The sequence below is a fragment of the Nerophis lumbriciformis genome, linkage group LG27 (assembly GCF_033978685.3).
Source record: "Nerophis lumbriciformis linkage group LG27, RoL_Nlum_v2.1, whole genome shotgun sequence".
Lineage (NCBI taxonomy): Eukaryota > Metazoa > Chordata > Actinopteri > Syngnathiformes > Syngnathidae > Nerophis > Nerophis lumbriciformis.
This window is the reverse complement of record NC_084574.2, coordinates 4,964,465-4,977,500: the sequence shown is the minus strand read 5'-3', so window position 1 is coordinate 4,977,500 and position 13,036 is coordinate 4,964,465. Positions and strand designations below refer to the sequence as shown.

Genomic DNA, 13,036 nt, shown 5'->3' with positions numbered 1-13,036 from the left:
CTTTTGCCTCTTTGAGCTGTCATTTGACCCCCTTAACATGCTTCAAAACTCACCAAACTGGACACACACATCAGGACTGGCAAAAATTGCGATCTAATAAAAAAAAAACCAACCCCAAAACTCAAAATTGTGCTCTAGCGCCCCCTAGGAAGAAAACACGAGACACAACTGCTCCTAGGAAGAAAACTCAGACAAAACTGCCTGTAACTTCCAGTAGGAATGTATTAGAGAAATGAAACAAAAACCTCTATGTAGGTCTGACTTAGACCTAGATTCCATACATTGACTTCCTTCAGCAAAAATCAACAGGAATTTGGCAATTCCCCCTTCAGTACAAAGGTTTACTAAAAACAGTCACTTTTGCCTCTTTGAGCTGTCATTTGACCCCCTTAACATGCTTCAAAACTCACCAAACTGGACACACACATCAGGACTGGCAAAAATTGCGATCTAATAAAAAAAAAACCAACCCCAAAACTCAAAATTGTGCTCTAGCGCCCCCTAGGAAGAAAACACGAGACACAACTGCTCCTAGGAAGAAAACTCAGACAAAACTGCCTGTAACTTCCAGTAGGAATGTATTAGAGACATGAAACAAAAACCTCTATGTAGGTCTGACTTAGACCTAGATTTCATACATTGACATCCTTCAGCAAAAATCAACAGGAATTTGGCAATTCCCCCTTCAGTACAAAAGTTTACTAAAAACAGTCACTTTTGCCTCTTTGAGCTGTCATTTGACCCCCTTAACATGCTTCAAAACTCACCAAACTGGACACACACATCAGGACTGGCAAAAATTGAGATCTAATAAAAAAAAACCAACCCCAAAACTCAAAATTGTGCTCTAGCGCCCCCTAGGAAGAAAACACGAGACACAACTGCTCCTAGGAAGAAAACTCAGACAAAACTGCCTGTAACTTCCAGTAGGAATGTATTAGAGACATGAAACAAAAACCTCAATGTAGGTCTCACTTAGACCTACATTTCATATATTGACAACAACAAATCAACAGGAACTTTGCAATTCCCCCTTCAAAACAAAAGTTTTGTTAAAAACTGTCACCTTTTTTCAAACATTATTTCCTCTGAGCGTGTTTGTCGTGTCGGCTTCAAACTAGCACATGAGAGAGATTGAACCCTTCTGATTAAAAGTTGACAAAAGAGTTTTAATTACTGCTCCGGTTTGGATTTTATGTGCCGTCAAAGTCGGTCCCGTCCATTGCTGCTTGCAGCTTTAGTTGTAATTGTATTCAGAATATTAATAGACTATATTTGTGTCAGTATATTATATTTAATATGTTTGTCAATAGCCCCATCTGTGTCACACCAGACCATGTCTGAGCCAGACTGCATTGGCAATTTCATTTAAACCCTTTTATAGGGAAGACATTTTCAAAATGTTTAGTCATTTATTTTATTATGTATAATAATACTAATATCATAATTATCCCCTCAATTCCTCCCCAAAATGGATTAACTGGCTGGAATATAAAGAAAATATAACATACATCCATAAACCTGGATGCATATGCAAAAGTGCAATATACAGGTAAAAGCCAGTAAATTAGAATATTTTGAAAAACTTGATTTATTTCAGTAATTGCATTCAAAAGGTGTAACTTGTACATTATATTTATTCATTGCACACAGACTGATGCATTCAAATGTTTATTTCATTTAATTTTGATGATTTGAAGTGGCAACAAATGAAAATCCAAAATTCCGTGTGTCACAAAATTAGAATATAACTTAAGGCTAATACAAAAAAGGGATTTTTAGAAATGTTGGCCAACTGAAAAGTATGAAAATGAAAAATATGAGCATGTACAATACTCAATACTTGGTTGGAGCTCCTTTTGCCTCAATTACTGCGTTAATGCGGCGTGGCATGGAGTCGATGAGTTTCTGGCACTGCTCAGGTGTTATGAGAGCCCAGGTTGCTCTGATAGTGGCCTTCAACTCTTCTGCGTTTTTGGGTCTGGCATTCTGCATCTTCCTTTTCACAATACCCCACAGATTTTCTATGGGGCTAAGGTCAGGGGAGTTGGCGGGCCAATTTAGAACAGAAATACCATGGTCCGTAAACCAGGCACGGGTAGATTTTGCGCTGTGTGCAGGCGCCAAGTCCTGTTGGAACTTGAAATCTCCATCTCCATAGAGCAGGTCAGCAGCAGGAAGCATGAAGTGCTCTAAAACTTGCTGGTAGACGGCTGCGTTGACCCTGGATCTCAGGAAACAGAGTGGACCGACACCAGCAGATGACATGGCACCCCAAACCATCACTGATGGTGGAAACTTTACACTAGACTTCAGGCAACGTGGATCCTGTGCCTCTCCTGTCTTCCTCCAGACTCTGGGACCTCGATTTCCAAAGGAAATGCAAAATTTGCATGGTTGGGTGATGGTTTGGGGTGCCATGTCATCAGCTGGTGTCGGTCCACTCTGTTTCCTGAGATCCAGGGTCAACGCAGCCGTCTACCAGCAAGTTTTAGAGCACTTCATGCTTCCTGCTGCTGACCTGCTCTATGGAGATGGAGATTTCAAGTTCCAACAGGACTTGGCGCCTGCACACAGCGCAAAATCTACCCGTGCCTGGTTTACGGACCATGGTATTTCTGTTCTAAATTGGCCCGCCAACTCCCCTGACCTCCCCTAATTTTGTGACACACGGAATTTTGGGTTTTTATTTGTTGCCACTTCAAATCATCAAAATTAAATGAAATAAACATTTGAATGCATCAGTCTGTGTGCAATGAATAAATATAATGTACAAGTTACACCTTTTGAATGCAATTACTGAAATAAATCAAGTTTTTCAAAATATTCAAATTTACTGGCTTTTACCTGTATTTATCTGTACAGTAATCTATTTATTTATATCTGCACCTTATTGCTTTTTTATCCCGCACTACCATGAGCTAATGCAACGACATTTCGTTCTTATCTGTACTGTAAAGTTCAAATCTGAATGACAATAAAAAGGAAGTCTAAGTCTCGTCTGAGTCTAAGTCTTAATATATAACATTAAATGTTTGTCTACATGTGTCAAGTCAAATTGAATCTGGATCTGAATCCGACTGCGTCCACAATTTATTGAATTAAAATAAATCAAAATGTTTAACATTTTTAAAAATTACAGATTAATTTTTACAGTATGTTACAAGTACATTTGTTTTCAATCTATTCAAGCATCATTTTTTAATATTGTCCTTACTTTACTTTACTGATTGGCTGGGAGGAATCACATGGTTATTTTGCCTTTTTAAATTTAGATGACCAAATAAGGACCTTTTTATAAAGGGCTCGTCTTTTGTGTACCGTATTTTCCGCACCATAAGGCGCCCTGGGTTATAAGCCGCGCCTTCAATGAACGGCATATTTCAAAACTTTGTCCACCTATAAGCCGCCCCGTGTTGTAAGCCGCATCTAACTGCGCTAAAGGAATGTCAAAAAAACAGTCAGATAGGTCAGTCAAACTTTAATAATATATTAAAAACCAGCGTTCTAACAACTCTGTTCACTCCCAAAATGTACGCAAATGTGCAATCACAAACATACGTATATCAACATGGACAGAGCTGCGTGAAAAAAGCCACCCGGCCTCTTCGCGTAAACTTAAACTTACCTTAACCACTCGCTCATCTTTTCTTCATCCATCCCTTCGAGTTAGCTTTTATGATGACGCCGGCTGGAAAGGTCTCTTTTGGCAAGGTCTTCCTTTTGAATATCACCATGGGTGGAAGTTTCTGGCCATTAGCATGGCAAGCTAGAACCACAGTGAAGGATGACTTCTCATTCCCTGTGGTGCGAATATTCACCGTACGTGCTCCCGTTGTATCCACAGTGCGGTTCACAGGAATATCAGTTGCTGTGAAATAGTAATCCGTGTGCGGATGGAGAGATTGCGTCTTTTCATGAACCGGATCCCTGTCGCTTAGTAGGAGCCATTTTGTGGTCTTTACAGATGTAAACACACAAAGGAAATGAAACGTACGGTGATATCCGCGCGCTTTTTCTCCTTCTACGCGGGCGGGTGGTTGCTTACAGTAGAAGAAGAAGCGCTTCCTGTTCTATGGGGGCGGGTGCTTACCTTGGCGGTTGCTTGCGTAGAAGAAGAAGCGCTTCCTGTTCTACTGGGAAAAAAGATGGCGGCTGTTTACCGAAGTTGCGAGACCGAAACTTTATGAAAATGAATCTTAATATTTATCCATATATAAAGCGCACCGGGTTATAAGGCGCACTGTCAGCTTTTGAGAAAATTTGTGGTTTTTAGGTGCGCCTTATGGTGCGGAAAATACGGTACATTTTTAAGCCACGGTGGAGGTATAAAAATGGTTTTCATATGATATAAATTAAAAAGTGGGTAACATTTGTAATCCTTTTGCGGGTGTTGTCATTTAATTTCAGTGCAACGTATATTTTTTAAAAACCCAACTCCTTTTGTAAAAAAAAAAAAAAAGCTGGGTGAGGTGTCATCTTTCTCCACCATCTATTGAAGGCCGCCAGGACTCTAAGCTGGCCCAACAATGCCTGCTTGTGACCGCCGTGCTTATTGTGCACCTGTAGTTGGCGTCTGACAAAACCCCCCCCCCCCGCTTGTGCAATGTTGTCATGTGTTCATTCTCATCATGTCACGTCTTTCAGCGACACGCAGCCCTAATCTGATGGAGACGGACGCCTTCACAAGGTAGACCTCACCGATCAATACGTCCACCTTTTGCTTCTCATTGACCGATGTTCAATGTTCCCAAAGCGAGGCACTTCTGGACCCCCGCCAGGAGTACAAGATGGATTACAAGCGTCGAGGCCTGGCGCTCATCTTCAACCAGGAGCGCTTCTTCTGGCGTCTGGGCATGAACGACCGACACGGAACCGACATGGACCGCTACAAATTAGAGATCAGGTAGCTTAAATCTCTCCTTTTTTTCCTAGCTTCCTGTGATGCATCACGCTGTATTTTGGTCTCTTCCAGGCTGAAGGCGCTAAACTTTGAGGTGAAGGTTTACGAAAACTACAAAAATGAGGAAGTCTTGGAGAAAATCCATGCAGGTGATCACTTCTCACTTCTAAACATAAAATACACTTTTGGCTGATTGAAGAACTTGATGTACCGTATTTTTCGGACTATAAGTCGTAGTTTTTTTCATAGTTTGGCCGGGGTTGCGACTTATACTCAGGAGCGACTTATGTGTGAAATGATTAACACATTATAATATTATTGATCTCATTGACGTAAGAGACTAGACGTATAAGATTTCATGGGATTTAGCGATTAGGAGTGACAGATTGTTTGGTAAACGTATAGCATGTTCTATATGTTATAGTTATTTGAATGACTCTTACCATAATATGTTACGTTAACATACCAGTTGGTTATTTATGCCTCATATAACGTACACTTATTCAGCCTGTTGTTCACTATTCTTTATTTATTTTAAATTGCCTTTCAAATGTCTATTCTTGGTGTTGGCTTTTATCAAATACATTTCCCCCAAAAATGCGACTTATACTCCAGTGCGACTTATATATGTTTTTTTCCTTCTTTATTGTGCATTTTCGGCCGGTGAAAAACTAAATGTTATGTTCTGAATCTCAATATGACAATTATTGCAATTTTGAACTAGCAGGGTCTTTTTTTATGTCCCAACAAGCCATTATAATGAAATGTAACCCCAGCCAGGGCCCAGTACACTGCAATAAGTCAGTGTTCAAAAACAAGAAAAAAAATACAAAAGCTAGGGGTATTTTACTTGAACTAAGCAAAATTATCTGCCAATAGAACAAGAACATTTGGCTTGTGAAGACTTTCCAAAACAAGTAAAAGTAGCTAACCTCAATGAACCCAAAAATACCTTAAAATAAGTATATTCTCACTAATAACAAGTGCACTTTTCTTGGTATTAAAAAAAAAGTGAGACCTTTTTTCTCAATATGTTGAAAAACATTCTTAAATGAAGTAAATGCTAGTGCCATTATCTTGACATAATGATATGCGCTCGGCATTACATTTCTTGCATTTTCCCATCCATAACATGATATCGCGCCAAGTGCGTGCTCTTTCACTCAATTAATGCGCAAAAAATATACACTGTATATGTGTGTGTGTGTATATATATATATATATATATATATATATATATATATATATATATATATATATATATATATATATATATATATATATATATATATATATATATATATACATACATATACATACACACACCGTATTTTTCGGAGTATAAGTCGCACCTACCGAAAATGCATAATAAAGGAGGAAAAAAACATATATAAGTCGCACTGGAGTATAAGTCGCATTTTTGGGGGAAATGTATTTGATAAAAGCCAACACCAAGAATAGACATTTGAAAGGCAATTTAAAATAAATAAAGAATAGTGAACAACAGGCTGAATAAGTGTACGTTATATGAGGCATAAATAACCAACTGGTATGTTAACGTAACATATTATGGTAAGAGTCATTCAAATAACTATAACATATAGAACATGCTATACGTTTACCAAACAATCTGTCACTCCTAATCGCTAAATCCCATGAAATCTTATACGTCTAGTCCAGGGGTCGGCAACCTTTACCAGTCAAAGAGCCATTTTGACCAGTTTCACAAATTATAGTAAACAATGGGAGCCGCAAAAAATTTTTGAAATTTTAAATGAAATAACACTGCATACAAAGTTTTCTTTTTGCATTGTGATATGTATTAACCAGGGATCTCAGACACGCTGCCCACACATTTTATATGGAATTTGAAAGCTGGTGCGGCACGCGGGTTTTAAATGAATGGCGCTAGTCAGCGTCATGCGTGCCGTGATGGTACAGCATATAGCACCCGCTACAACCAGCGTGCCTGATCAGCCACACGTTGTATGGTGTTTTCGCTTGCTCACGTAAGTGACAGCAAGGCATACTTGGTCAACAACCACACAGGTTACACTGACGGTGGCGGTATAAAAAAAAAACTATAACACTCTTATTAATAATGCGCCACACTGTGAACCCACACCAAACAAGAATGACAAACACATTTCGGGAGAACATCTGCACAGTAACACAACAGGACAAATACCCAGAATCCCATGCAGCCCTAACTCTTCCGGGATACATTATACACCCCCCCGCTACCAAACCCCGCCCACCTCAACCGACGCACAGAGGGGGGGAGGGGGTTGATGTGTGAGGGAGCAGGGTTGGGGTGGGGGCGGGGTTTGGTGGTAGCAGGGGTGTATAATGTAGCCCGGAAGAGTCAGGGCTACATGGGATTCTGGGTGTTTGTTCTGTTGTGTTTATGTTGTGTTAAGGTGCAGATGTTCTCCCGAAATGTGTTTGTCATTCTTGTTTGGTTTTGGTTCAAAGTGTGGCGCATTATTAGTAAGAGTGTTAAAGTTGTTTTATATGGTCACCGTCAGTGTAACCTGTGTGGTTGTTGACCAAGTATGCCTTGCTGTCACGTACGTGTGCAAGCAGAAGATGTATATTGCATAACAAGTGTTGGGCTGGCACGCTGTTAATACAGATTGTAGAGGGCGTCAAATGTTGTACCATCATGCACACCCTTATTATAGCTGTAAGGGTGAAAATCGGTGAATATTAATCCCGGGAGTTGTCTGCGAGAGGCACTGAAATCCGGAAGTCTCACGGGAAAATTGGGGGGTTCAGCAAGTAAGCTGCTGAGCCGCATCAGAGTGATCAAAGAGCCGCATGCGGCTCCGGAGCCGCGGGTTGCCGACCCCTAGTCTAGTCCAAGGGTTGGCAACCCGCGACTCTAGAGCCGCATGCGTCTCCTTAGCGGCGCCCTAGTGGCTCTCTGGAGCTTTTTCAAAAATGTATGAAAAATGGAAAAAGATGAGGGGAAAAAAAAAAAATTTTTTGTTTTAATATGGTTTCTGTAGGAGGACAAACATGACACAAACCTCCCTAATTGTTACAAAGCACACTGTTTATATCAAACATGCTTGACTGATTCGAGTATTTGGCGAGCGCCGTTTTGTCCTACTAATTTTGGCGGTCCTTGAACTCACCGTAGTTTGTTTACATGTATAACTTTCTCCGACTTTCTAGGACGTGTTTTATGCCACTTCTTTTTCTGTCTCATTTTGTCCACCAAACTTTTAAAATTGTGCATGAAAGGTGAGTTTTGTTGATGTTATTGACTTGTTGGAATGCTAATCCGACATGTTTGGTCACTGCATGACTGCAAGCTTATCGATGCTAACTTGCTATTTAGGCTAGCTCATTCTTGCCAACCCTCCCGGATTTTCCGGTAGACTCCCGAAATTCAGCGCCTCTCCCGAAAACCTCCCGGGACAAATTTTCTCCCGAAAATCTCCCGAAATTCAGGCGGAGCTGGAGGCCACGCCCCCTCCAGCTCCATGCGGACCTGAGTGACGTGTTGACAGCCTGTTCACAACATTGCCGTAAACAGCAATGTTGTGACACTTTTAAACATGCATATGTGACCCACCCATAATGTGTCACATTTTTGTGTTGATTTATTTATTTTATTTTGTGGTTTGAATTCGTTTTTGGAGCTGTCATTCCACATTTATCAGTATTCACATTGGTCAGTAGGGGGCAGTAGGGCGTTTCTTCCCAATTGAATGCTATCACCTGCAGACCGGAAGTGTCTTGTCATTCTGATGAGAGCGACCAGTCTGTGAACAATTGAAACGTCCTGTGTGCTTTTTCCTCCTGTATAACAGGTTAGTTTTGGTGAATCAACTCACTGAATAATATCCATGTGATCTTTATAAGTTTAAGTACACATTCTGATGGTGGAGCCTAACTCTAAAGTGTTTGTGAGTTGTAGTTTGTATTTGTGAATGAATCCAGTGCACAGCTGCAGCAATCAATACAAAAAGGCGACGTGAGTGCGCAATGTTTATATAGGAACTTCTGATCCTAATTCAGACTCCCAAATTAGAGCTCCCGTTTTCTTATTGATTTTTATAATGTATATTTGTATAATGTGTGTGTTCTGAAATAGTGACAGAGAATAGAACAAGGATGGACAATTCAACCCTTAACTCAACAATGAGTAGATGTGTGTGTATATGTGTAAATAAATGAACACTGAAATTCAAGTATTTCTTTATATATATATATATATATATATATATATATATATATATATATATATATATATAAATATATATATAGCTAGAATTCACTAAAAGTCAAGTATTTCTGATATATATATATGTCTTAATAAGGTTATCCAAAAAATAGTGCTCGATACCGTAGTAGAGCGCAATATATGTATGTGTGGGAAAAAAAATCACAAGACTACTTCATCTCTACAGGCCTGTTTCATGAGGGGTTCCCTCAATCATCAGGAGATCTCCTGATGATTGAGGGAACCCCTCATGAAACAGGCCTGTAGAGATGTAGTCTTGTGATTTTTTCCCCCCACACATACATATATATATATATATATATATATATATATATATATATATATATATATAACTTAACCACGCCCCCAACCACGCCCCCGCCCAACGCCCACCACCCCCCGCCCACCACCCCCACCTCCCGAAATCGGAGGTCTTAAGGTTGGCAAGTATGGGCTAGCTATATGTACATATTGCACCATAATGCCTCATTTGTAGCTATATTTGAGGTCATTTAGTTTCCTTTAAGTCCTCTTAATTCAATTTATATCTCATGACACACTATCTGTATGTAATATGGCTTTTAATTTTTTGCGGCTCCAGACAGATGTGTTTTTGTATTTTTGGTCCAATATGGCTCTTTCAACATTTTGGGTTGCCGACCCCTGGTCTAGTCTCTTACGTGAATGAGATAAATAATATTATTTGATATTTTACGCTAATGCGTTAATAATTTCACACATAAGTCGCTCCTGAGTATAAGTCGCACTTATAGCCCGAAAATACGGTACCTATTGTTTGTGTTTTTATGTTGGTTTCCTGGCTGTCTATGAATGGCTGCCAAAATAAAATATCATTTAGTGGCTTTAACAAAACACGCCATCGTGTTTGACAAATAAAATCCGATGCTTCCCCCAGCTGCCGAGGCCGACCACTCCGACGCGGACTGCTTTGTGCTCATCTTCCTGAGCCACGGCGAGGACGAGCACGTGTACACGTACGACGGCAAGATCAGCATCCAGCACATCACGTCGCTCTTCAAAGGAGACAAGTGCAGAAGTCTAGTCGGGAAACCCAAGATCTTCGTGTTGCAGGTACAGTGCTTTAACTGCATCTGTTAGCGCTCTTAATTCAAATACGTCTCTCTCTCTCTCTCTCTCTCTGCCAGGCGTGCCGTGGAGACAAGCACGATGAACCCTGTGACGAAGTGGACAGCCAGATCAAGACGAACGAGGTGGTGGTGGACGCCAGTGCCGTCCACACTCTCCCGGCTGGAGCCGACTTCATTATGTGCTACTCTGTGGCGGAAGGTGAGCTGACCGCTCCGTAACACTCAAGCATGTTCTATTTTTGGGAATACATAACCTACCAAGTCTAGAAGTCCCTCCAGCAGACCTACAATTTGCCTTTTGAAAGACGTGATCATCCTTTTTTTGTGTTTTTTGGGCCGATACCGACACTGTAAAATTCGTAGTTACGGAGGCCGATAACCGATATTTGAGCCGATATGATTCCCGGGCGCGGCCACCGCTGCTCCTCTCTGCTCCCCTCATCTCACAGGGGTGATCAAGGGTGATGGGTCAAATGCAGAGAATAATTTCGCCACACCTAGTGTGTGTGTGTGACAATCATTGGTACTTTAACTTTAACTTAATTCATTGCAGAAAAAGTTGGTTAAACATGAATAGGACACCTCAGTATCAATCAATCAATCAATCAATATTTATTTATATAGCCCTAAATCACAAGTGTCTCAAAGGGCTGCACAAGCCACAACGACATCCGCGGTACAGAGCCCACATAAGGGCAAGGAAAAACTCAACCCCAATGGGACGTCGATGTGAATGACTATGAGAAACCTTGGAGAGGACCGCATATGTGGGTAACCCCCCCCCCCCCCCCCCCCTAGGAGAGACCGGATGCAATGGACGTTGAGTGGGTCTGACATAACATTGTGAAAGTCCAGTCCATAGTGGATCTAACATAATAGTGAGAGTCCAGTCCATAGTGGATCTAACATAATAGTGAGAGTCCAGTCCATAGTGGATCTAGTCCATAATGGATCTAACATAATAGTGTGAGAGTCCAGTACATAGTGGATCTAGTCCATAGTGGATCTAACATAATAGTGAGAGTCCAGTCCATAGTGGGTCTGACATAATAGTGAGAGTCCAGTCCATCTAAAAAAAGGCTTTTTTAAAAAGAAGGGTTTTTAAGCCTTTTTTAAAAGCATCCACAGTCTGTGGTGCCCTCAGGTGGTCAGGGAGAGCGTTCCACAGACTGGGAGCGGCGGAGCAGAAAGCCCGGTCTCACATTGTTCGTAGCTTTGTCCTCGGAGGTTGGAGGAGGTTAGCCTGTCCGGAGCGGAGGTGTCGTGTGGAGGATTTGGGAGTGAGTAGTTCTTTGAGGTAGAGGGGGGCATTTCCATGGAGGCACTGGTGGGTTAGTAGGGAGACTTTGAATTCAATCCTGAGTGGAACAGGAAGCCAGTGAAGGGATTTGAGAGTTGGTGTGATATGGTCATATTTCCACCAACTCTCAAATCCCTTCACTGATATCGATTTATGTCAAAATGCCAAATATTGGCGCCGATAAACGGTCAATCCTTACCCTTAATGTCTTCTGTGTCCCCCCTATCAAGGCTACTACTCCCACCGGGAAACCGTAAACGGCTCGTGGTACATCCAGGATCTCTGCGAGATCATGAAGAGGTACGGCGAGTCCCTGGAATTCACGGAACTCCTGACGCTGGTCAACCGCAAAGTGTCAATGAGGAGCGTTTTGAACAGTAAGGACAGGGAGGCCATCGGGAAGAAGCAGGTACCGTGCTTCGCCTCCATGCTCACCAAGAAGCTGTACTTCCACCCCAAAAAGTAACCAGCGTCCACGTTTTTGTGGAAACTTGGAACGGCATACGGCTGACCTGTCCATTAGTTGACATGACAATGATGTTGGAATAATTATGGGTAATTCAATGTAGCGTCGGGTCCAGTATTTGCGCTCCAGTCCAGTCAATTATTGCGCACCACAATATAGTACCCAATAGTACCTAAGAAGTGACCTCACCTCTTGAGCAACTCCGCCCAATAGTCACGATGCTACCGATTGTTTTAATATCAAATTGCTTATGAATGGGTCGTGTCAGACATACTGTAAATCAGGCCTGGGCAACTATTTTGACTCAGGGGGACAAATTTGGAGAAAAAAATTTGTCTTTTTAGGAACACTAATACAAAACCTCACAATAAAGTCTGATTGAATGCTAAAAACGTTATGACAGACCGCCTTAAAGAACGGAATGAAATTTTAAATTTTTTTTACTGAATGAGACACCCAGAATGTACATGAAAATAATGTGGGATTTACAATATTACCTACGAAGGATAAAACACTGAAAATTGACAACATATGAACGTCACCCCCCCCACACATCATAATGGCAGCTACACTTTCCATCTTAAAGGGGAACATTATCACAATTTCAGAATTGTTAAAACCATTAAAAATCAGTTCCCAGTGGCTTATTATATTTTTCGAAGTTTTTTTCAAAATTTTACCCATCACGCAATCCATCCATCCATCCATTTTCTACCGCTTATTCCCTTTTTGGGGTCGCGGGGGGCGCTGGAGCCTATCTCAGCTACAATCGGGCGGAAGGCGGGGTACACCCTGGACAAGTCGCCACCTCATCGCAGGGCCAACACAGATAGACAGACAACATTCACACTCACATCCACACACTAGGGCCCATTTTAGTGTTGCCAATCAACTTATCCCCAGGTGCATGTCATGCAATATCCCTAAAAAAAGCTTCAAAGTGCCTGATTTTAACCATCGTTATATGATGACCACTTATTTACAGCTTTTTATGTCATGGCGGACAAGGGAGAAATGCAATCAA

The 13,036-nt window shown here is 41.3% G+C and overlaps 1 protein-coding gene across 3 annotated transcripts in view; it reads left to right on the top strand.

Moving 5' to 3' along the window:
- LOC133570226 (caspase-6-like) overlaps positions 1–12,698 on the top strand; it is a 16,455-nt gene extending 3,757 nt beyond the window's left edge. For all 3 annotated transcript variants that reach the window (XM_061923024.1, XM_061923026.1, XM_061923025.2), the window contains exons 3-8: positions 4,648–4,690; positions 4,757–4,906; positions 4,976–5,052; positions 10,054–10,229; positions 10,304–10,445; positions 11,777–12,698. In XM_061923024.1, coding sequence (XP_061779008.1) covers positions 4,648–4,690; positions 4,757–4,906; positions 4,976–5,052; positions 10,054–10,229; positions 10,304–10,445; positions 11,777–12,012 — 824 coding nt within the window. In that variant the 3' untranslated portion in view covers positions 12,013–12,698. The remainder of the gene's footprint in view (positions 1–4,647; positions 4,691–4,756; positions 4,907–4,975; positions 5,053–10,053; positions 10,230–10,303; positions 10,446–11,776) is intronic.
- Positions 12,699–13,036: the final 338 nt, after the last annotated feature.